Raw genomic sequence first — 24,342 nt, forward strand, 5'->3', positions numbered from 1 at the left:
ATTAATTAAACGGCACGATCAATGGCGTACGCACAAAAAAATTCCAAAGTCCAAAAGAGCGCATTTTTGGTCACTTTTTATACTATTAAAAAATGAATAAAAAGTGATCAAAAAGTCCGATCAAAACAAAAATCATACCGATAAAAACTTCAGATCACAGCGCAAAAAATGAGTCCTCATACCGCCCTGTACGTGGAAAAATAAAAAAGTTATAGGGGTCAGAAAATGACATTTTTAAACGTATAAATTTTCCTGCATGTAGTTATGATTTTTTCCAGAAGTGCGACAAAATCAAACCTATATAAGTAGGGTATCATTTTAACCATATGGACCTACAGAATAATGATAAGGTGTAATTTTTACCGAAATATGCACTGCGTAGAAACGGAAGCCCCCAAAAGTTACAAAATGGCGTTTTTTCTTCGATTTTGTTGCACAATGATTTTTTTCCCGTTTCGCCGTGCATTTTTGGGTAAAATGACTAATGTCACTGCAAAGTAGAATTGGCTGACGCAAAAAATAAAGCCATAATATGGATTTTTAGGTGGAAAATTGAAAGGGTTATGATTTTTAAAACGGTAAGGAGGAAAAAACGAAAGTGCAAAAACGGAAAAACCCTGAGTCCTTAAGGGGTTAAAGGAAAGCTACCTGAAAAGGTGGGGTGAGAGCTGCTTTACAAAGGCTGGGGAAACATTCCCTTGGTCATAAATAGTATGTCTAGCCTATATAATTGTATTCTTAAAGGGAACCATGCTATAGTAAAATTTTCTCCCTCACCATCCCTGGGAGACATTTTTGCCCACAGTGATGGAGAGGATATGAACTTAAAAAGTGTCCACCTCTGGTCCTGTAAGTATTCCCCTGGGCAAGCAGCTATACTCACCTAGTCCTGTCATCTCCAGCTGTAATCACTGTAATCTCCAGCTGTAATCAACTTAACTGTAACCACTCAGCATGATTGACACTGACAGCTCACATCACTGCTCTGCCCCCTAAACAGATGGAGCAGAGCTAAGACACGGTCCATGTCTGGGCTGTCAATCCCCCTGAGAGAGCGTGGGCACAGCCGGAAAAGTATGGACTAGGTCAGTATAGCTCTATGCCCAGGGGACTACTTACAAGGTTGATAAGGTAGACTTTCTAACTTTCTAACCTCATCATCCCCAAGGGAAGGAACATCTCCCAGGGATAGTAAGGAAGATGATTTTACCATATATAAGGCTTTGCCACATGTTATATATGAAAAACAGATAAAATATAACAAAAAGATGTGTAGCTCACTCACACCAATCGTCCCGAGATTAACAGGGTTGGTCTAAATCCCAAAAAGACCTAGTACTGTACAAAATGCATATAATATATATATATATATATATATATATATATATATATATATATATACACCAGTCCTCAAAGGACAGTAGAAGATAGAAAAAATGAAGAAGGCAGAGAAAGAGAAAAAAAAAAAAAGAAAGGGAAAGAGAAGACGAGAGAAAAAAGAAAGAAAAATGAAGAATAAAATAGAATGGAATAGAATAAATCTATATTGCCTACTATATATGGCTACTGAGGAATAGTGTTGCGCGTGAATATTCGCAATGCAAATTTTATTTGCGAATATTTGCGAATATAGCACTATATATTCGCAATTACGAATATTCGTCTTTTTTTTTCACAGTACACATCACAGTGATCACCCCTCTCAGCTTCCAGCTTGTGTGGTGTATAGAAGGCTCTAATACTACTGTGTGAGACTGGCGTGCGAATTTTCGCATATGCAAATTTTTGTATATGCAAATTTTCGTATATGCAAATTTTGTATATGCAAATTTCCATATATGTAAATTTTCGCATTAGCGGAAATAAAACATGAATATTACAAATATGCAAATTTAACGAATATATTACGAATATTTGTCCATGTATTGGCGAAATATCGCGAATTCGAATATGACCTGTGCCGCTCATCACTACTGAGGAATGAGACTGTTGTCTTGAAACGCCTACGCCTTATATATTCATTTATTTTTATACTACAACCACCTTATAAGACTCTGATAGCCTATGTTTTAGCCTTTGGCAGCGCTGCTGTACCTTATTTTCTGGACCACTAATGATTATCATATTGTTGGACTATTTTTCCCCAAATATGGACACTGCAAGGCTATCTACAGATTCATATACTATACAGTAACCCCCCGACCTACGATGGCCCCGACATATGATCAAATCGACATACGATGGCCTCTCAGAGGCCATCGCATGTCGATGTCAGCATCGACATACGATGCTTTTTTATGTCGGGGTCATCGCATTAAGTGCTATCCGGCAGCGCAAAATGCTTAAGCTGCTGCCGGATAGCAGCTTAATGTTCCCCGTGTGGTGCGGTAAGTATTACTTACCCCTCCACGATGCTCCGGGGTGCCCTCTGGGTCCAGCGCTGGTCTTCCGGTGTCTTCTCGGCCCTCTCCGGTGACGTCAATACGCTGCTGCGCACGTCATCCAATAGGAATGGCGTACGCAGCGGCGTAATGACGTGGCTACGCAGGCCCAGTAAGGCCTTGCGGAAGACAGCGGAGGACCGGAGAAGACCAGGAGAGCCCAGCAGAGGACCGGAGATGACCAGAAGAGCCCAGCGGAGGCCCGGGGTCACCATTGGGAGCGGCGGGGACACCATCGCGAGCGGCCGGGACAGGTGAGTACAGCTTCCTATACTTTACATTGCACAAATCCGTCAACATACGATGGATACGACAAACGATGGCTTGTTTGTAACGAATTACCATCGTATGTTGAGGGACCACTGTATACATATTTATTTATCTAATTTTAGGTGGTTACTCTCTAATATTTTTTATCATTTATTTTTATTAATATATGAATTTTATTTCTATTCTATATATAACATCTGGTGCAAGCGCCCTGCCCAGATGGGAGTGGTCATATTGTAATAAATATTGTCTATATTGTATTCATTATTGTATTCATCCTTGATTCGGGTTTACCACCATTTACCTTAATTATTCATTTTTATTCACATTATTCACCCTTATTCTTCTTTTTTTTTCCTTTTTTTTCCCTTTTTATTTTATTTCATTTTATTCTATTCCATTTTATTTTATTTTTATTTTTTCTCTCTTCTTCTCTTTCCCATTCTTCCTTTTTATTTCTTCTTTTTTTCCCCCTCTCTACTTTCTTCATTTTTTCTATCTTCTACTGTCCTTTGAGGACTGGTTATATATATATATATATATATATATATATATATATATATATATATATATATATATATATATGTTCAAGGAATCCCAGTTCCATGTTTGGTAATTAACTGTTTTAATTAAGACTCATGTGGTCATGTGACCAAATTCATGTGTATTTTAACACGTACTTTTGAATGTGTGTCTATCTACGACTAAGCACCTGAGCGTGCAAAACTCGTCAGATTTTGTCCTGCCTATTGCGTTCTGAATAAAGCCATCTACAAGTTTTACCTGCAATTCCCTGAGTGCCTTCTATTTTTTTTTTTTATACATGTTATATACGGTAACACTTTATGACAGGTTCCCTTTAAGACCATTTAAAGTAACATTTGGTTTATGTCCCTCTCCCCGATCTTCTCTGTGATTGGCTGAGTGGGGAGCAAGTCTTTACGGGAAGAAGAAACAAGACAGGAATGGAGACAAAAAGACATGACAGTTGCAGTGTCAAGGGAGCAGGTGAGGTAAGTATGCAGGCTTTCTTTATTTTTTTTATTTCACATAGTGATTGGGTTAATTGTGAGATTTTCCTAAAAAAAAACTCTTTTAGTAAGTTTTATGCAACATTTGAATGTAGACTTATGTAAATCTATCATATTAGCTTCAGTTTCCAGATGGCTTCCTTCATTTCCTTATTCTTCAGGCTGTAGATCAAAGGATTGATAGTTGGGATTATGACACAGTAGGAAAGTGCCAGCATCCTATCATCATAGGAAGAGAATGGATTGTCCAATCGAAGATGAACAAACATGGCGGTCCCAAAGAAAATAACTACAGAGATCAGGTGAGAACCACAAGTAACAAAAGCTTTTTGCCGGGACTCTGCAGAGTGGAGCAGGAATATGGAGGTCAGGATCCTGATATAGGAGCAGATTATTAAAATAGATGGCACCACGGTTGAAGTTGCACTTATGAGTAATTGATAAATTTCGACAATGAATGTATTGGCACAGGCTATAGTCATCATTGGTGGAATGTCACAGAAGAAGTGAGCGATAAGATGAGAATCACAATAGGGCAAACTGAATATCAAGAAACATTCTATGACTGCATTAACAATAGCAAAAATAAAGAGATAAAGTGTGGCTTGATAACAAAAGTTCACAGTCATAAACGACATGTATCTGAGGGGGTGACATATGGCCATGTACCGGTCATAGGCCATCATTGTGAGCAAGGCACATTCACAAGCTGCGGCCACTATAAAGAAAAAGAACTGAGCAGCACAACCCAACAGGGAGATAGTCCGTCCCCCCCAGAAGAAGCTCTGAAGAGCCTTAGGGACTGTAGAAGTGATAGATAAAATTTCAACAAATGACAAAACCTTTAAGAAGAAATACATAGGAGTATGGAGCCGAGGACTGAGCGTGACAGCCAAGATGATGAGACCATTACCGACCAATGAGAGAAAGAAAGAAAAAAGGAAGAAAAGGAAGAGAGAGACCTGGGCCATAAGAGACAAGTCTGAAAACCCAAGAAGGATGAATATTGTCCCATTAGTGGGGATCTCTCTTCTTTTCATCTTTTGAGATGAACTCTTCCCTACAAAGCAAGTATCCTCAGTTTATATATAGACAATCCTATTGGTTTTAGTGTGTAGCGCTGGACACATTCTTCATAGAGCCTTTTCTTAGCTGTTTATATTCTGCAATGTTCTGGACAGTAGGTTATTAGTCAAAAGATTCTGAGATTGTACAGATGTAGCACAGTCTGTAAGAATCCTACTGTGGAAAAAAGCATATCTCTTTTTTTATTTAATCTGTTTTTATTGAACAACTAATAGCACAAAAGCAGAATAGAGGCCTATGTGCAGATAGTAGTAAAATGAAAAATTATCTAAAACAAATGGAGGTGGGGGGGGGGGTAGGGGAAGAGGGCAGCAAGGAAATAAATGGCCTTTTTAATGTTGTTGACTTGGCTGGACCATGGACTCATGTGCAAAGAATGTGTCACAGAAGTAGAAAGATGGTAAATACATGGTCTATCCTACTTATGAAAAGCTTAAAGGAGGTTAACTCTTAAGAGGTGTGGGAGCACTGATAAGCACACCATGGAGGGCACTGGGGAGAACCAGAGGAAATCTGTGCAAGATAGTATGGTCTGTCATCTTGCACATTGTGTTCCAGTTATCCGAGTCAGAGTTTATATGAGGGCAGGTCATAGGCATCTGGGGAGGTTCATCGCTCTATGAGTTGGGAGCTTGATCCAAGGTGGCATTTGGTCCCAGGTGGCAGTACACTTATAATGAGTCCCATTTGCCTAGCAGGTAAGCTCCTCCATTTTTCAAATTTGGTTAATTCTATCAATCCATTGGTGGATGGATGGAGCGGCAGTATTAAAAGAGATGTCCGGTGCAGACTTTTCCATATTCCATACTGCCTGGGCTGCAAAAATAGAGAAAACAAACTTTCACTTACCTTCCTACATTCCCCCGGATGTCCGCAACAGCTAATCAGTCAGCCGGGCTGTCTACTACCTACTTCCCTTAGCCCGGTATGTCACACAGCACTTCAGCCTATCACCAACCACAGCAATGTCCCGTCTCGGCCGGTGATAAGCTGAAGTACCATGTGACATATCGGACTAAAGGAAGTAGGAAGCAGACAGCCTGGCCAACTGATCAGCTGTTGCGGAGCTCCAGGGGAACGTAGGAAGGTAAGTGAAAGTTTGTTTTCTCTTTTTTTTTGCAGCCCGGGCAGGATGGAATAGGAAAAGTCCACACCGGACATCTCCTTTAAGCCATAGGAGAGGAATAAGCAGCTTGGCAGCTGTGATCATGTGGGTGGGTAAAGAGTATTAAGAGGGACAAAGGAAGGAAGTGGGAAGTGTTAATGCTACCAGAGTTAATTTTATGTAATATTAGAGAAACTTACCTGATTGATTATTCTCTCCACCTCCTGCCAGAAAGGCTGAATCAACCAACACCATATATGTGACAATGTACCCATCTCCTCCTGACAAAAAAAACATATATCTTAACCAGTTAAGGCAGAAGGGTGTACAGGTACACCCTTGCATCCTGGTACTTAGGGACCAAGGGTGTACCTGTACACCCTGGTCCCATTACAGGGATTTTAATCATGCTCACGAGCAGAGCATGCTTCATACCCGGAACTCAAGATCAATGCTGCGATCCAAATTGATTGCGGTGTCTGAAATGTTAAAAAAATATCCTGACTGCTCAGCGGAGCTGTAAAATCGGGATGTCTCAATCAGCTGAGAAGATGGTGGGAGTTCCCCTGCCTCCTTTCCGTCCGATCGGTGTTCTGATGTTCCCAGCCAGCCATGGCAGGCTGGAGCAGCAGAGCACCAATAACAGTTATCAATGTTGAGCCATAGCTTAGCATTGACAGTGTATGTAATCACAAGATCACATGGTATAGAGTCCTATTGGGACAAAAAAAAGTTAACAAAAGTGAATTAACCCCTACCCTAATAAAATTTTGAATCACCCCCTTTTCCCATTTTTTAAATAAAATAATGTAATAAAAAATAAACATAAACATATGTGGTAAGGCACATGTGTAAATGTCCAAACTATTAAAATATAAGGTTAGTTAAAAATAGTGTCCAAAACTGTGCAATTTTGGTCACTTCATACACCCTAAAAAAAACGAATAAAATGTCTCATGAAAACAAAAATGGTGCCGATAAATACTACTGTAAAACTCACGTTTCTGAAGACAGGAACTCCGGTGTATGTGGATCCGCTGGACCTGTGTGGCAGATGACTCGGACCGATCCAGGGAACGGAGTCTAAGGTGCCGCTGGTCTTCACCAGAGCCCGTCGCAAAGCAGGTGGGCTTGCTGCTGCAGGCGACACCCAGGTCGTAACCCCCGGCAACGGCTCGACCCCACAGGCGGCTGAGGAGATGCGAAGCACAGAAGGGATGAGACAACTCGTAGTCAGGATAGCTGTAGGTCAGGGCAGGCAGCACAGTCGGGACGTAGCAGAAGTTCAGTAGGCAGGCGGCAGAGAAGCATGGTCAAGGTCAAAAGAGCAGGAGATCTGGTACACGGCAATACAAAGGAACACTTTCTCTAGGGCACAAGGCAACAAAGATCCGGCAGAGAACTGAGGAGGGTGGAGGAATTTATCAACAAGACACAGGTGGTTACACTAATGAGCGTACTGGCCCTTTAAATCTTAAAGCTCCAGCGCGCGCACCCTAAGGGATGGGGACACGTGTGCCGGAGCAGAGAGGTGGAAGCAGAGGCAGGGGAAACACCTGGAGAGTGGCGGACTGGGGCTCGCATGCGGGTGCGTCCCACAGTGCGAGTCCCAGCCCCGTCACCAGCAGAAGGTAAGTGGACCATGCGCTCACTCCCAGCGTGTGAGGCCGGAGCGCATAGCGTAACAGTACCCCCCCGAGAGAGGAAACTCCTGAGAAGGTCACGGTCCAGGATATTCTCCTCAGGTTCCCAAGATCTCTCCTCAGGACCGTAACCCTCCCAGTCGACCAAAAAAAATTGTTTACCTCTCACAGTTTTTGCAGAAAAGATCTGCTTAACTTTGTAGACATCTGATGAGCCAGAGACAGGTGTTGGGGGAGGATTCTTCTGAGAAAACCGGTTTACAACCAGAGGCTTGAAGAGAGAGACGTGGAAGGAATTGGGAATACGTAACGTAGCAGGTAGACAGAGTTTGTAGGAAACAGGATTGATCTTTTGTAGAATCTGGAAGGGACCAAGGTAGCGGGGACCGAGCTTGTAACAGGGGATCTTGAAGCGGATGTATTTGGACGAAAGCCACACCATGCGTTCAAGATGAGGCCACCAGTAGTGCCGGGAAATAAGAAGTAGGGTCTTGCGTATTCCAGGATGTCCTGCTGTCAAGGAAGAATGACCCCATTTCAAGACTTTGCGTCTCAATCTGGTGGGCACAAAGGATTTTCCCGGAGGAATTTGCTGAATCTCGTCAGGGGCAGCAGGAATCAAACGGTCAGGAGAAATAATGTGCCTAGGCGTGGAGTCCAAACCAATGACGTCAGAGGACCTGGAGAGTGCATCAGCCCTGATGTTCTTGTCTGCAGGACTGAAGTGAATGAAGAAGTTGAAATGGGAAAAGAACAGTGACCATCTTGCCTGGCGGGGTTCAAACGCTGAGCAGATTGAAGGTATAGAAGATTCTTATGATCGGAGTAGATGCTGACCGGATGAGAAGAACCTTCCAGTAAATGTCGCCATTCCTCAAAAGCTAACTTAATAGCGAGGAGTTCACAATCTCCAATGGAGTAATTCCTCTCAGCAGGAGAGAAAGTCTTGGAGAAAAACCCACAAGTTACACTCTTGCCCTTGGCGTTTTTCTGTGTGAGGACGGCTCCCGCTCCAATAGATGAGGCATCAACCTCCAACGCAAAGGGCCTCTCTGGACCAGGTCTTGTAAGCACGGGAGCAGAGGCAAACACAGACTTTAAACGGGAGAAGGCCTCTTCAGCCTCTCGAGGCCAAGACTTGGATTCTAGAGAAAGGAAGGAAGGCGCCTCATGTGCGGGATCAGTAGATCTTGTAGGTGGGGGTGGGGGACGGTGATTCCCAAGCCGCTTACCGAAGTTGATTGTGCGCCCACACACAACAAGGTTAAGAGCAGAAGAGATATGGAAGAAGGTCCACTGCAGCCCTCCTGGGTAAGAGTAGAATCAAAAACGAATGACCAGGGAGTCAGGAGTTTGTCTGGCGCAGAGAGGAACCATCAGACAGCCAAGTAAAATCAATGGATTTATTCGATGCAACGCGTTTCGCTGCGCATGCGCAGCTTCATCAGGCATGAAGCTGCGCATGCGCAGCGAAACGCGTTGCATCTAATAAATCCATTGATTTTACTTGGCTGTCTGATGGTTCCTCTCTGCGCCAGACAAACTCCTGACTCCCTGGTCATTCGTTTTTAAGACTTAGGATTAGATGCTTTTTTAGTGAGAGCTACAATAGGAGCAACCAAGGATGAAAAATGTGGGATAAACTGACCATAATAGTTAGCGAATCCCAGAAAGCATTGAATAGCACGTAGGCCCGAGGGACGAGGCCAATCCAAAACTGCAGATAACTTATCTGGATCCAACAAGAGAAAGCACTATGGGGGGGGCTCACCGCAATACAATATATAGACATGGGTGCAACTCAGTGCAATACATCATATCACCAAAAAAACAGCTGCCACTGGAAACAAGATGCACTCCACTAATTTTACAACAATATCTTTATTAGTACAAAAACACGGATCAAGTTAACAGACATATTAAAACCATTTAAAAGGCTCCTGAAGAGCCACAACACAGCCTCAGAGCAGGGCCATGACCCCCTGCTCCGGGTAAATGACCCCGTCCTACTGAAGATATAATATGATAGATAGTGTCCACCCAATGTGGCTACTTAAGACAAATAAGGGCACAGTAAAACCACAATAATGTAGCATAAGGAATGTATCTAACTAGAATACAATGGTAACCTATAATACTGCCCTATTGCCAATATACAATACCATATCACTATGACCCCGTCCTCTGTCGCAGCATCTGTGTCGTTGGCCCATGTGGAGTACATTCACGTGTGGTATTGTATATTGGCAATAGGGCAGTATTATAGGTTACCATTGTATTCTAGTTAGATACATTCCTTATGCTACATTATTGTGGTTTTACTGTGCCCTTATTTGTCTTAAGTAGCCACATTGGGTGGACACTATCTATCATATTATATCTTCAGTAGGACGGGGTCATTTACCCGGAGCAGGGGGTCATGGCCCTGCTCTGAGGCTGTGTTGTGGCTCTTCAGGAGCCTTTTAAATGGTTTTAATATGTATGTTAACTTGATCCGTGTTTTTGTACTAATAAAGATATTGTTGTAAAATTAGTGGAGTGCATCTTGTTTCCAGTGGCAGCTGTTTTTTGGTGAACTTATCTGGATCCATCTGCAGGCCCTGATGAGAGACAATGTAGCCAAGAAACGGAAGACTAGACTTTTCGAACAGGCATTTCTCCAATTTGGCGTAGAGATGATTTCTCCATAGTCTCTGAAGAACCAGACGAACATGAGCACGATGCTCCTCTAAGTTGGAAGAGAAGATCAGGATGTCATCCAGGAATACAACAACACAGGTGTAAAGAAGATCACGGAAGATATCATTAACGAACTCCTGGAAAACGGCTGGAGCATTGCAGAGACCAAATGGCATAACAAGATACTCAAAATGTCCATCACGAGTATTGAAGGCCGTTTTCCATTCATCCATTCCATTGAGATTATACGCACCGCGTAAGTCCAGCTTGGAGAAGACCATGTGAACTCCGGTGAATGTGGATCCGCTGGACCTGTGTGGCAGATGACTCGGACCGTGCCAGAGAACGGAGTCTAAGGTACGGCTGGTCTTCACCAGAGCCCGCCGCAAAGCAGGTTGGGCTTGCTGCTGCAGGCGACACCCAGGTCATAACCCCCGGCAACGGCTTGACCACACAGGCGGCTGAGGAGATGCGAAGCACAGAAGGGATGAGACAACTCATAGTCAAGATAGCTGTAGGTCAGGGCAGGCAGCACAGTAGCGTAGTCGGGACGTAGCAGAAGTTCAGTAGGCAGGCGGCAGAGAAGCAAGGTCACAAGAGCAGGAGATCTGGTACACGGCAGGGCAATACAAAGGAACGCTTTCTCTAGGGCACAAGACAACAAAGATCCGGCAGAGAACTGAGGAGGGTGGAGGAATTTATCAACAAGACACAGGTGGTTACACTAATGAGCATACTGGTCCTTTAAATCTTAAAGCTCCGGCGCGCGCACGCCCTAAGGGACGGCTACACGTGTGCCGGAGCAGAGAGGTGGAAGCAGAGGCAGGGGAAACATCTGGAGAGTGACGGAGTGGGGTTCGCATGCGGGTGCGTCCACAATTTTTTTTTTTGTTTCGTCATAGGTTTTATGACATGATTGATGTCATTACAATTGGTGATGCAAAAAGCAAGCCCTTATATGGGTCTGTAGGTGTGAAATTCAAAGTGTTATGATTTTTAGAAGGGGAGGAGGAAAAAAGGAAATAGCAAAAACTAAAATGGGCCTAGTTCTTAAAGGGTGAACCTGTTGTTATCACTTTGAAGAGGGTATAAAATATATATATATATATATATATATATATATATATATATATTTATATATCTATGAGGAGTTATTGGGGTTTGTGATGGAAAATTTTCCACAAATGTCTCTTTACTTCAATCTTCTCCAATATGTAAGGAAAAGTTACGGCTCATGGCAAATGGTCACTAGACAGCAGAACTTGGCTTCACCTATAGCATTTGTTATGCCTGGGTCCGAACAATGGCTTTCCAAACTCCGATAACTCAGAGGACTTTTCTATGCAATCTCTTTGACCTAATCTGACAAGAAAACTGAGCTGTCTCTAGAATTACTCTGCATGACTCCTGAGATATACAAGACTGTGTGATTTACAAATACTCTGATAACATTTCATTGATATATATTATCTACAAATAATTGCCTTATTACCTGCTTTGTCAATGAAACAAAGAAGTATACAGGTTGTAGAACCGAGTGTTGTATCTTTCTAGTAGGTCTCTCATGAAGTCACAATGACATATATGGAAAGATACATAACCATAAAGATACATAATACAGCTGATAGATATTGTTTGTCTATAAGACCTGAGAACCCAAGAAGAAGCAACATATAACAAATCCCATGAACACAGAGACTCACCTAAGATTGGTGTTGGGCAGAGCTAAGGAAAGAAACCTGATGCAATATTATATTGTCTCAACCATCCTTAGAGGTCTAGTCCCAGGACCATACACACAATCATTTTTTTGTTATGTCCTCCATTCTAATAATTGTTAAATGCATTAACATATAAATAACATTAACAATTCAGAGACCTGTAGGGAAATCAAAACAAAAAAACAAGCTCAACCTAGAAATCTCTTTGAAGAACATAATGGTCCATGAAAAGAGATTGGGAACCTAAGAAACCTAAAACTGAGGAGAAAGTAACAAGAGGTGAAATAGATAAGAATACCGAGATGTTTAGGATGTCAGTCTAGATATTCTGTCATAATGCTAAATTAAAATAGAGAAATTTAAAAATGAAAAAACAAAGAATGAACAAGAAAATGCTGCATCATCCTAAGAGGAAAGATCCAAGGAATTTCTGTGTCCTCAACGTCTGATAAGGCAGAAACAAATTCTATCAGTGGCCAACTTTAGCCATGGATCCACTATGTAGTGTTGAATGAACAGAACCAATAGAACCTGAGTTCGGTCAGAACTTTAGGAAATGCGCTTCAGCCAAATTTGATAATATACCATAATCTAGGGATGCTTTATACCCCAGCTTACTGTAATAGGTTTACCGGGCCTTACACAGTATTGGTTTGCTTCAAATTGCCATCTGCTATAGGGTTTTCCAGCCAAAAGCAGAAAGTTTGTGCTTCTGGCCCCCCAAAAGATGCTAGAGACATGAGGTAAGAATGTTTGTTTTAATTTCTTATTTTTTTTAGCATATATATATATATATATATTTTTTTTTTTTTTTTTTTACAGGAAAAAGACCAGCACTACTTCAAGACATAAACAGAAGAAAGAAGCTTTAGCATGTTTTTATTTCACAAAAATAGAAAAACATAAACATATTTCTATTTCTTTATTTTCTTTATTTGTTTTTTAAACTTGGGTGTCTTTTTTTTTTACTTACACTTTGCTAATTAAAACGGATAACACTAACCCTTCCTTCCCCACCACCACCACTATTATCCCGAGTTCTGTCAGTGTCGAAGAATCAAAATAATGATGCTCCGGGACTGAGCGGCAGAAGGCTGGTATTATTAGGCTGGCAACAGACAGAAAGATGTCAGGCTACTGCTGTTTAGCTTAGTACTTGGCTGGTTATGGCTATATATATATATATATATATATATATATATATATATATATATTGTTCATTCATTTATTTATTAAATAAATGTTTGTGGTTCAAATAGAGGGACCGCATATATATTTTGTATTCATTTATTTAATTATATAAAGAAATGTGTGGGGTTCCCTCCAATTTTCATAGCCAGCCAGATACAAAATCAAGCAATAGCAGCCTGACATTACCTGGATGGCAAAGGCCATTTGTATTGGCAGTTTCTAGCCTAATAACACCAGCCAGATAGTGCCCAGACTCTGCCAGAAGGCAGACCAGAGAAAAAGATCTCAGACAGTGGCAGGAGACAGATAATTAGACCTAGGTAAAGAGGCCAGACAGGTAAAGAGGCCAACTACCTGGAACCTCCAAAAAAATAAACATTTTGTCCCCTAAATAATACAGGCTCTCACTGCCCGGTCTCACTTGTACTGTCTTAGTCTGAGAGCCCTTTGTCACTAAATCTGATTTTTCATAAAGGATCCCTCAATTAGGTTCATTACATCTAGAAGGATCAACCAGAACTTTTTCCAATGTTTCTCGTCAAATAAAGAGAGATGACACTTCCTTTAGCACCTGCTAATACTACTGATCCGCTAAAGTAGACACATTGGCCCTGATTTACTAAGAGTGTTGTGTAGGTTTATTTGTGGGTTTTAATTCCCTACAATTTTTTCCCCGGTATTTACTAATGTTTCACTACATTTTGCACTTTTCCCTACATTTTGCTTTTTTTACACATACTGGGCCTCATTTACTAAGCTGAAACCAACCAGTTTTTGACAGGTTATTTTGGCGCAGAGTGTCGGAGACATGTCTGCGCCAGTGTGTGACAGTCTGCGACAGTGTGCGCCTGGAAAAACCGACAAATCCGACATTGCACTGGGAAAAGCCGAAAAAGGGGCATGGTCTGCCACAAAGGGGGTGTGGTCGGTCCGAAAAGGGGCGTGGTTTCACAACCCGACCGATTTACTATTGAATTCACAGAAACTCCTGTGGATAAATGGCTGGAAATATCAACCTAGAAAAAGCTGGTCAGAAAATGTTCCCGACTTTTCCCAATAGTGAATAGAGAGGAATCCTGCTTGTCTAAAACAACTTTTCACACTAGTAAAAACCAGACACTCTTAGTAAATGAGGCCCACTCTGATCTATCGGTTTCCTCAGCTCTAATCCACCACATTTTCTGTGGAAACCTTAGTAAATATGTTGGGTTTTTGTGAAAATGTCGAGGACATGCCCCATTTTCAGTAGTCACCCCCACTTTCCCAATGGTCACGCCCCTTTTCTGGGTTTTCTTGGTAAAATAAAGAGTTAGTCAAGTTTTTTTTCAATTCTGCCAGAATCTGGCGCACAACCCGACAAAACATGTCGGGTTTACTATTGGCTCAGATTTAATCTAAGATTGTCTGGTATTCAAAATGACGTCACGTGGTTTTAGTTTCTCATCTCGCTAGATTTATCTGTATGTTTGCCGCAAAATGTATTTGGCTTTTGCGACATTGTCCCCCTGCTTGCACCAATGTGTTAATCACATCACTGATATAAAAACAGGCTTAAAGTTTGGCAGAAAAGTATAAACACCATGCTTCAGAATCTGTAGGGAAACCTGTAATGAATGCATCAGGAATCAATTCATTGTGTAGGTTGATACTAAATCAAGAAAAAAAAACAAAAAACAGAAAGCCAAAATGAATCCATCTAAAAAGGGGCGGATAAGCTTTAAAGCTAAAAACATGACCAAAAACTTTTCTGTTTTACATTAGTAAATCAAGGTTATTGTAGCTTATGATCACATGTTGACAAGCAGAAGACAATTGTTATGAAGATTTTCTTTTTGTTATTGTATTATTTTTTAATCAAGAGCCATACATTATTCTTACGGTTGTGTGCTATGAAATCGCCCTCATCTCTACATTCATTGTGGCTTTAGAACATTGGGTTTTCAGGCTTCTGCGGGTCAGGATTTCATTAACTTTCCAGGTATTCACATTGGAGAACTGGATAGGGTAAGAATGCCAACTGGGTACTTGAAAGCAGAACTGGACTTCACCATTATTGGTCACTTTTTCTGGGTCCTTTCTGTGCTCTCGGTTCTCAGATACCACCAGGACTTACATTAGAAGAGAGTAGGTGTATAACTATAGGAGGGGAGGGGGGGTGGCAGAGGTAGCAGTCGCTCCAGGGCCCTGGGGCCCCAAAGCACATCTGCCCCATAAGTAACCCACTTTATAAAAGGCCCATGGGGCCGCGTGGCTGAGTTTGCATTAGGGGGCAGAAGCTACAAGTTATGCCTCTGGATGAGAACACTACGACAAGCACTTGTTCAGAAGAAAATACAAATCAATAGCGGTAGATCCTTTGAATCAACACTATAGGGTAATAGACTGAACTGAATGGACAGATGTCTTTTTCAGGCTTACAAACAATGTACTTACTAGCTGTCCCTCATCTTTTCCTAGATCTTTTCCTGAGTAACAGCAGAGTAACAAAGCCTCACTGTCCCTGCAGATGCCAATAAGGAAACCCCTAGACATACTTTATATAGCAGAAACAACAAAAAGGCACTAGGACACAGAGACAAAAAAGTAAAAACAAACTAAATAACAAGAGCTGAACAAATAGGACACTGAGTATCACAAGAGCACCATCAAAACACAAGAACTACAATGAAAACCCCCTGAAGTAACTACAGTAGGACAAGGCTACGGTATTATATATACTTGGCATCAACAAACACTCTAAATCACATAGTACTGTACAAACCAGGGACAGACAGACTCAACAATAGGAACTCCAATCTTACCTGTCCAGGTTGGTATTGACTAGAGTTTAGCGAGCTTTTCAAATGTGTGGTTCACCTAGCTCACAGAACTTTTTGATAAAGTTCTCTTTGTGGTAATAAATGACCCTTAAAACACATAAATAACACTGCCTAAGAGCTCTAAAGCCCTGTATAACACTGCTAGGGACCCCTAGTTTAAAGTGGTTTTAAAAGGGTACTCAGCCCGAGCGTCGAGTGCAGTGCCGAAGGCTCGTGACTGGGCCGTCACGCCCCCTTCCCATAGACTTACATTGAGGGAGTGCAGCTGTGACATCACAAACGGGCATGACCGTGATGTCACCAGCCTCTGCCCCACATCACCAGTAATCCGGTACGCCTGCACCGGATGTCTGGGGTGCCGCAGCCCAGATCGTGGGGGTCCCCAGCGGCGGGACCCTCGCGATCAGACATCGTATCCCCTATACTTTGGATAGAGGATAAGATGTCTAGGGGTGGAGTACCCCTTTAAGGCTAAGTTTTGACAACATTCGGTAACCCATGGTAACTAAAAGCTTGTTTAGATAAAACAACATAAAGTCTCCCTGGTTGTTTGTCGATGCCTGCCGGTGTTATAATGCACATGGAGGTATCGGAAGACGCCATAGATTTTTCCAAACATTCCAAATATTAGTCCTTTTGGGATTTGCAACAGGATTGGTGACCCCAAATGGTGAAGAAAAAATAGCTTTTGTATGAAATGCTAAAAAAAATTAAAGGGGTATTCCAGGCCAAGAACGGAAAGTTAAACAGATTTGTATATTACTTCTATTAAAAAATCTTAATCTTTTCAATAGTTATTAGCTTCTGAAGTTGAGTTGTTGTTTTCTGTCTAACTGCTTTCTGATGACTCACATCCCGGGAGCTGTGCAGCTCCTATGGGGATATTTTCCCATCATGCACAGATCCCGTGACGTGACATCATAATTGAGCAGTTCGACAGAAAACTTCAGAAGCTAATAAATATTGGAAGGATTAAGATTTTTTAATAGAAGTAATTTACAAATCTGTTTAACTTTCCGGAGCCAGTTGATATGTATAAAAAAAAGGTTTTGCCTGGAATACCCCTTTAACCTTTTTTGGGGGGAATTATGGGTTGTGTATTTGTAGGCCTGGCTGCTATTAGCAGTAGCAGTAGGGGTGATAGTGAATTAGTGTTAGTAGTAGTTTCTAGTGGACAGCAGGCAGTTGTGAGGTAGTGTTAGCTGTAGCCATCAGACAGAAGGCATTGATGGACTAGTGATACTTGTAACCAGGTCTTGTGATACCTTTTCATGTATTGACGTAGAGGCCTAATTCCTAAATTCGGACACTGCCTGTACCTTACTTTCTCTTTGCAGATACGGCACTGTGCCTGCTTTCCTGCACTGGTAACATTGAAAATAATTTCCACACAACAGGATACCATAAATAGCTAGGTACATCACCACCCGACTGTGCCCCAGTACATCACCCCCTGACTGTGCCCCTGTACATCACCCCCTGACTGTGCCCCAGTACATCACCATCTGACTGTGCCCCTGTACATCACCCCTGACTGTGCCCCTGTACATCACCACCCGACTGTGCCCCTGTACATCACCACCTGATTGTGCCCCTGTACATCACCACCTGATTGTGCCCCTGTACATCACCCCCTGACTGTGCCCCAGTACATCACCATCTGACTGTGCCCCTGTACATCACCATCTGACTGTGCCCCTGTACATCACCCCCTGACTGTGCCCCTGTACATCACCACCCGACTGTGCCCCAGTACATCACCATCTGACTGTGCCCCAGTACATCACCACCCGACTGTGCCCCAGTACATCACCACCCGACTGTGCCCCAGTACATCACCATCTGACTGTGCCCCTGTACATCACCCCCTGACTGTGCCCCTGTACATCACCCCCTGACTGTGCCCCTGTACATCACCACCTGACTGTGCCCCTGTACATCACCACCTGATTGTGCCCCTGTAGATCACCCCCTGATTGTGCCCCTGTACATCACCCCCTGACTGTGCCCCTGTACATCACCCCCTAACTGTGCCCCTGTACATCACCACCTGACTGTGCCCCTGTACATCACCACCCGACTGTGCCCCTGTACATCACCACCTGATTGTGCCCCTGTACATCACCACCCGACTGTGCCCCTGTACATTACCACCTGATTGTGACCCTGTACATCACCACCTGACTGTGCCCCTGTACATTACCACCTGACTGTGCCCCCGTACATGACCACCTGACTTTGCCCCCGTACATCACCACCTGACTGTACCCCTGTACATCCCCACCTGATTGTGCCCCTGTACATCACCACCTGACTGTGCCCCTGTACATCACCACCTGACTGTACCCCTGTACATCCCCACCTGATTGTGCCCCTGTACATCACCACCCAACTGTGCCCGTGTACATCACCCCCTTACTGTGCCCCTGTACATCACCACCTGACTGTGCTCCTCTACATCACTACCAGACTGTGCCCCTGTACATCACCACCCACTTGTGCCCCTGCATATCACCCGCGACTGTGCTCCTCTACATCACTACCAGACTGTGCCCCAGTACATCACCACCAGACTGTGGTCCTCTACATCACCACCTGACTGTGCCCCTGTACATCACCACCCAATTGTGCCCCTGTACATCACTACCAGACTGTGCCCCTGTACATCACCACCTGACTGTACCCCTGTACATCACCACCCAAAACTGTGCTCCTCTACATCACTACCAGACTGTGCCCCTGTACATCACCACCTGACTGTACCCCTGTACATCACCACCTGACTGTACCCCTGTACATCACCACCTGATTGTACCCCTGTACATCACCACCTGACTGTACCCCTGTACATCACCACCTGACTGTACCCCTGTACATCACCACCTGACTGTGCTCCTGTACATCACCACCTGACTGTGCCCCTGTAGATCACCACCAGACTGTACCCCTGTACATCACCACCTGACTGTACCCCTGTACATCACCACCTGACTGTGCCCCTGTACATCACCCCCTTACTGTGCCCCTGTACATCACCACCTGACTGTGCTCCTGTACATCACCACCTGACTGTGCCCCTGTAGATCACCACCAGACTGTACCCCTGTACATCACCACCTGACTGTACCCCTGTACATCACCACCTGACTGTGCCCCTGTACATCACCCCCTTACTGTGCCCCTGTACATCACCACCTGACTGTGCTCCTGTACATCACCACCTGACTGTGCCCCTGTACATCACCACCAGACTGTACCCCTGTACATCACCACCAGACTGTACCCCTGTACATCACCACCTGACTGTGCTCCTATACATCTCCACCTGACAGTGCCCCTGTACATCACCACCCGACTGTGCCCCTGTACATCACCCCCTTACTGTGCCCCTGTACATCACCACCTGACTGTGCTCCTCTACATCACTACCAGACTGTGCCCCTGTACATCACCACCCACTTGTGCCCCTGTATATCACCCGCGACTGTGCTCCTCTACATCACTACCAGACTGTGCTCCTGTACATCACCACCTGACTGTGCCCCTGTATATCACCACCCAATTGTGCCCCTGTATATCACCCAAGACTGTGCTCCTCTACATCACTACCAGACTGTGCCCCTGTACATCCCCACCTGACTGTGCTCCTCTACATCACCACCAGACTGTGCCCCTGTACATCACCACCTGAATGTGCCCCTGTACATCACCACCCACTTGTGCCCCTGTATATCACCCGCGACTGTGCTCCTCTACATCACTACCAGACTGTGCCCCTGCACATCACCACCCGACTGTGATCCTCTACATCACCACCTGACTGTACCCCTGTACATCACCACCCGACTGTGCCCCTGAACATCACCACCCGACTGTGCCCCTGTACATCACCACCAGACTGTGCTCCTATACATCACCACCAAACTGTGCCCCTGTACATCACCACACGACTGTACCCCTGTACATCACCACCAGGCTGTGCCCCTGTACATCACCACACGACTGTGCCCCTGTACATCACCACCTGACTGTACCCCTGTACATCACCACCTGACTGTACCCCTGTACATCACCACCTGACTGTACCCCTGTACATCACCACCCGACTGTGCCCCTGTACATCACCACCTGACAGTGCCCCTGTACATCACCACCCAACTGTGCCCCTGTACATCACTACCTGACTGTACCCCTGTACATCACCACCCAACTGTACCCCTGTACATCACCACCTGACTGTGCCCCTGTACATCACCACCCGACTGTGCCCCTGTATATTACCACCTGACTGTGCCCCTGTACATCACCACCCGACTGTGCCCCTGTACATCACCACCCACTTGTGCCCCTGTATATCACCCGCGACTGTGCTCCTCTACATCACTACCAGACTGCGCCCCTGTACATCACCACCAGACTGTGCTCCTCTACATCACCACCCGACTGTGTTCCTCTACATCACAACCTAACTGTGCCCCTGTACATCACCACCAGACTGTGCTCCTATACATCACCACCCGACTGTGCCCCTGTACATCACCACCAGACTGTACCCCTGTACATCACCACCAGACTGTACCCCTGTACATCACCACCAGACTGTGCCCCTGAACATCACCACCCGACTGTGCTCCTATACATCACCCCCCGACTGTGCCCCTGTACATCACCACCTGACTGTACCCCTGTACATCACCACCTGACTGTGCCCCTGTACATCACCACCTGACAGTGCCCCTGTACATCACCACCCAACTGTGCCCCTGTACATCACTACCTGACTGTGCCCCTGTATATCACCACCTGACTGTGCCCCTGTACATCACCACCCACTTGTGCCCCTGTATATCACCCGCGACTGTGCTCCTCTACATCACTACCAGACTGTGCCCCTGTACATCACCACCTGACTGTGCCCCTGTACATCACCACCAGACTGTGCTCCTCTACATCACCACCCGACTGTGCTCCTCTACATCACAACCTAACTGTGCCCCTGTATATCACCACCTGACTGTGTGTGCCCCTGTACATCACCACCCGACTGTGCTCCTATACATCACCACCCGACTGTGCCCCTGTACATCACCACCTGACTGTACCCCTGTACATCACCACCCGACTGTGCCCCTGTACATCACCACCTGACTGTGCCCCTGTATATAACCACCTGACTGTACCCCGGTACATCACCACCCGACTGTGCCCCTGTACATCACCACCTGATTGTGCCCCTGTACATCACCACCTGTTTGTGCCCCTGTACATCACCACCAGACTGTGCCCCTGTACATCACCACCCGACTGTACCCCTGTACATCACCACCCGACTGTGCCCCTGTACTTCACCACCTGACTGTGCCCCTGTACATCACCACCTGACTGTGCCCCTGTACATCACCACCTAACTGTGCCCCTGTACATCACCACCTGACTGTGCTCCTGTACATCACCACCCAAGTGTGCCTTTGTACATCACCACCTGACTGTGCCCCTGTACATCACCACCTGACTGTGCCCCTGTACATCACCACCCGACTGTGCCCCTGTACATCACCACCTGACTGTGCCCCTGTACATCACCACCTGACTGTGCCCCTGTATATCACCACCTGACTGTGCCCCTGTATATCACCACCTGACTGTGCCTCTGTACATCACCACCCGACTGTACCCCTGTACATCACCACCTGACTGTGCCCCTGTACATCCCCACCTGACTGTGCCCCTTTACATCCCCACCCGACTGTGCCCCTGTACATCACTACCCGACTGTACCCCTGTAAATCACCACCTGACTGTGCCCCTGTACATCACCACCCGACTGTGCTCCTGTACATCACCACCTGACTGTGCCCCTGTACATCCCCACCTGACTGTGCCCCTTTACATCCCCACCCGACTGTGCCCCTGTACATCACTACCCGACTGTACCCCTGTAAATCACCACCTGACTTTGCCCCTGTACATCAAAACCTGACTGTGCCCCTGTACAACACCACCTGACTGTGCCCCTGTACATCACCACCCGACTGTGCCCCTGTACATCACCACCCGACTACGTCCCTGTACATCACCACCCGACTGTGCCCCTGTACATCACCACACGACTGTACCCCTGTACATCACCACCAGACTGTACCCCTGTACATCACCACCAGACTGTACCCCTGTACATAACCACCCGACTGTACCCCTGTACATCACCACCAGACTGTGCCCCTGTACATCACCACCAGACTGTGCCCCTGTACATCACCACCCGACTGTACCCCTGTACATCACCACCAGACTGTACCCCTGTACATCACCACCAGACTGTGCCCCTGTACATCACCACCCGACTGTGCCCCTGTACATCACCACCCGACTGTGCCCCTGTACATCACCACCCGACTGTGCCCCTGTACATCACCACCCGACTTTGCCCCTGTACATCACCACCTGATTGTGCCCCTGTACATCACCACCCGACTGTTCTCCTATACATCACCACCTGATTGTGCCCCTGTACATCACCACCTGACTGTGCTCCTGTACATCACCACCCGACTGTGCCCCCGTACATCACCACCCGACTGTGCCCCTATATGTCACCACCCGACTGTGCCCCCGTACATCACCACCCGACTGTGCCCCTATATGTCACCACCCGACTGTGCCTTGGCCACACCTCTGCTCCACACCTAGCAGGCACTGTGCATACTCCTTGTGTCCTTAGGGCTCATGTACACGGATGGATCCACAGCGCATTTTACGGTGCGGATCCGCCGACAATGGACCCTACAGTGCTGCCTCCATCTGTGTTTGCTCATAGTGGCAATTCCCCGCTACCAGCAGACGCTCTTCAAAATGCGTTCGCCACGCCCATGCGCAGTATACTCACACATATCGCGACTGCTCTTGGCCTAGCTCAGGGAACAGGAGGAGCGGCTGTGATGTGTGCAAGTATACTGCGCATGCGCATGGCGAACATGCACCTCGAAGCGTGTCTGCTCGTAGTGGTGGATTGCCGCTATGAGCAGACACAGATGGAGGCAACACTGTAGGGTCCATTGCCGGCGGATCCATAGCGTAAAATACGCTTCAGATCCGTCCATGTAAATGAGCCCTAAGGACACAAGGCGTACATGTACGCACAGACACAGATGGAGGCAGCACTGTAGGGTCTATTGCCGGTAGAACTGCAACGTAAAATATGCTGTGGATTCGTCCATGTGAATAAGCACTTAGGGTACGTTCACACGTACAGGATCTGCTGTATATTTTCTGCAGCTGATTTTGCTACCTATTGAAGCTAATGGGTTTTGCAACCCATTAGCTTCAATAGGTAGCAAAATCAGCTGCACAAAATATGCAGCAAAAATATGTAGCAGATCCTGTACATGTGAATGTACCCTTAAGGGGTTAATGATAAATAAACAAGCAGTGTGGTCACATGTTGTCATCCAGTGGGGTCACTTTCCAGTGTCCACAGGTCACCAACAGGTCACGTTACCAGAGCAATTTTTTTGAAAAATCGCGGTAAAACCGCACCATGTTTGCCGCGATTTTTCCCAAAAAATTTGTAATGTGACCTTTCGGTGACCTGGGGACACTGGAGGAGGGAAAGTGACCCCACTGGGCTGCTACTATACACCCCCCCCCCCCCCCAGCCCCAGGTTATACTGCTGATCAGAGGGGAGAGAGGCAGCACACAGGGAAATCATTCACCTCACATGAAGCGGCCGCTCTGTGTTTCCGGGAGACCTGTCAGCTCTCGCACCGTCCTCTTCCTGTACTGGGAGCGGAGCCGACAATCAGGTACCCTTCATCCCTGCACTGCTGTCTGTGTCTGCTGAGCATACGCAGAGCAGGAGCAGCGCAGGGATATTTACATAGAGAAAGACGTCACCTGAAGGTAGCGCTTGTCTGTCTGGGGATCCGGGACAAATGAACTTAATCCTCAGCAGCTGCGGCGGGCCCTTTACCTGGCCGGGCCTTCGGACCATGGCCAAATGGACCAGCCGGTCAGTGAGTCCCTGCCTGCTCCTAAGCTAGGAGGCCGATGTCTTGCACCTTTTCCTCTCCACTATTGTTCCCCGAAATCCTCATCATACCCACCACTCCTCTCAGTAAGAACTTCTGATGTGTGATCATGCTGCTCCTTTTTGTTCTCCCTCAGCACAGCCACCATGATCCCCACTATGCCCACGACTACCAGTCCCATTAGTGCTTTCCAGTCCACAATGGCTGTAATATCAGTCAAAACAACACAACCCTTGGAAGACAGTAATGACTTTTGCTTGCTGAAACAGCGGATACTATTACTACCAGACACCAGGCTGTACAGGCCAGACAGAGCTGGTACTGTCAT

General features: G+C 45.6%; 1 protein-coding gene across 1 annotated transcript; it reads right to left on the reverse strand.

Moving 5' to 3' along the window:
• Positions 1–3,852: 3,852 nt before the first annotated feature.
• LOC130285392 (olfactory receptor 10J4-like) lies at positions 3,853–24,342 on the reverse strand. Its single transcript, XM_056536752.1, has 3 exons — positions 24,090–24,342; positions 6,134–6,214; positions 3,853–4,802 (listed from the first exon to the last, which is right to left on the reverse strand). Exons 1-3 carry the CDS (start codon positions 24,340–24,342, stop codon positions 3,853–3,855), a joined length of 1,284 nt encoding a protein of 427 aa, XP_056392727.1.

This window comes from Hyla sarda, chromosome 8, assembly GCF_029499605.1.
Source record: "Hyla sarda isolate aHylSar1 chromosome 8, aHylSar1.hap1, whole genome shotgun sequence".
Taxonomy (NCBI): domain Eukaryota; kingdom Metazoa; phylum Chordata; class Amphibia; order Anura; family Hylidae; genus Hyla; species Hyla sarda.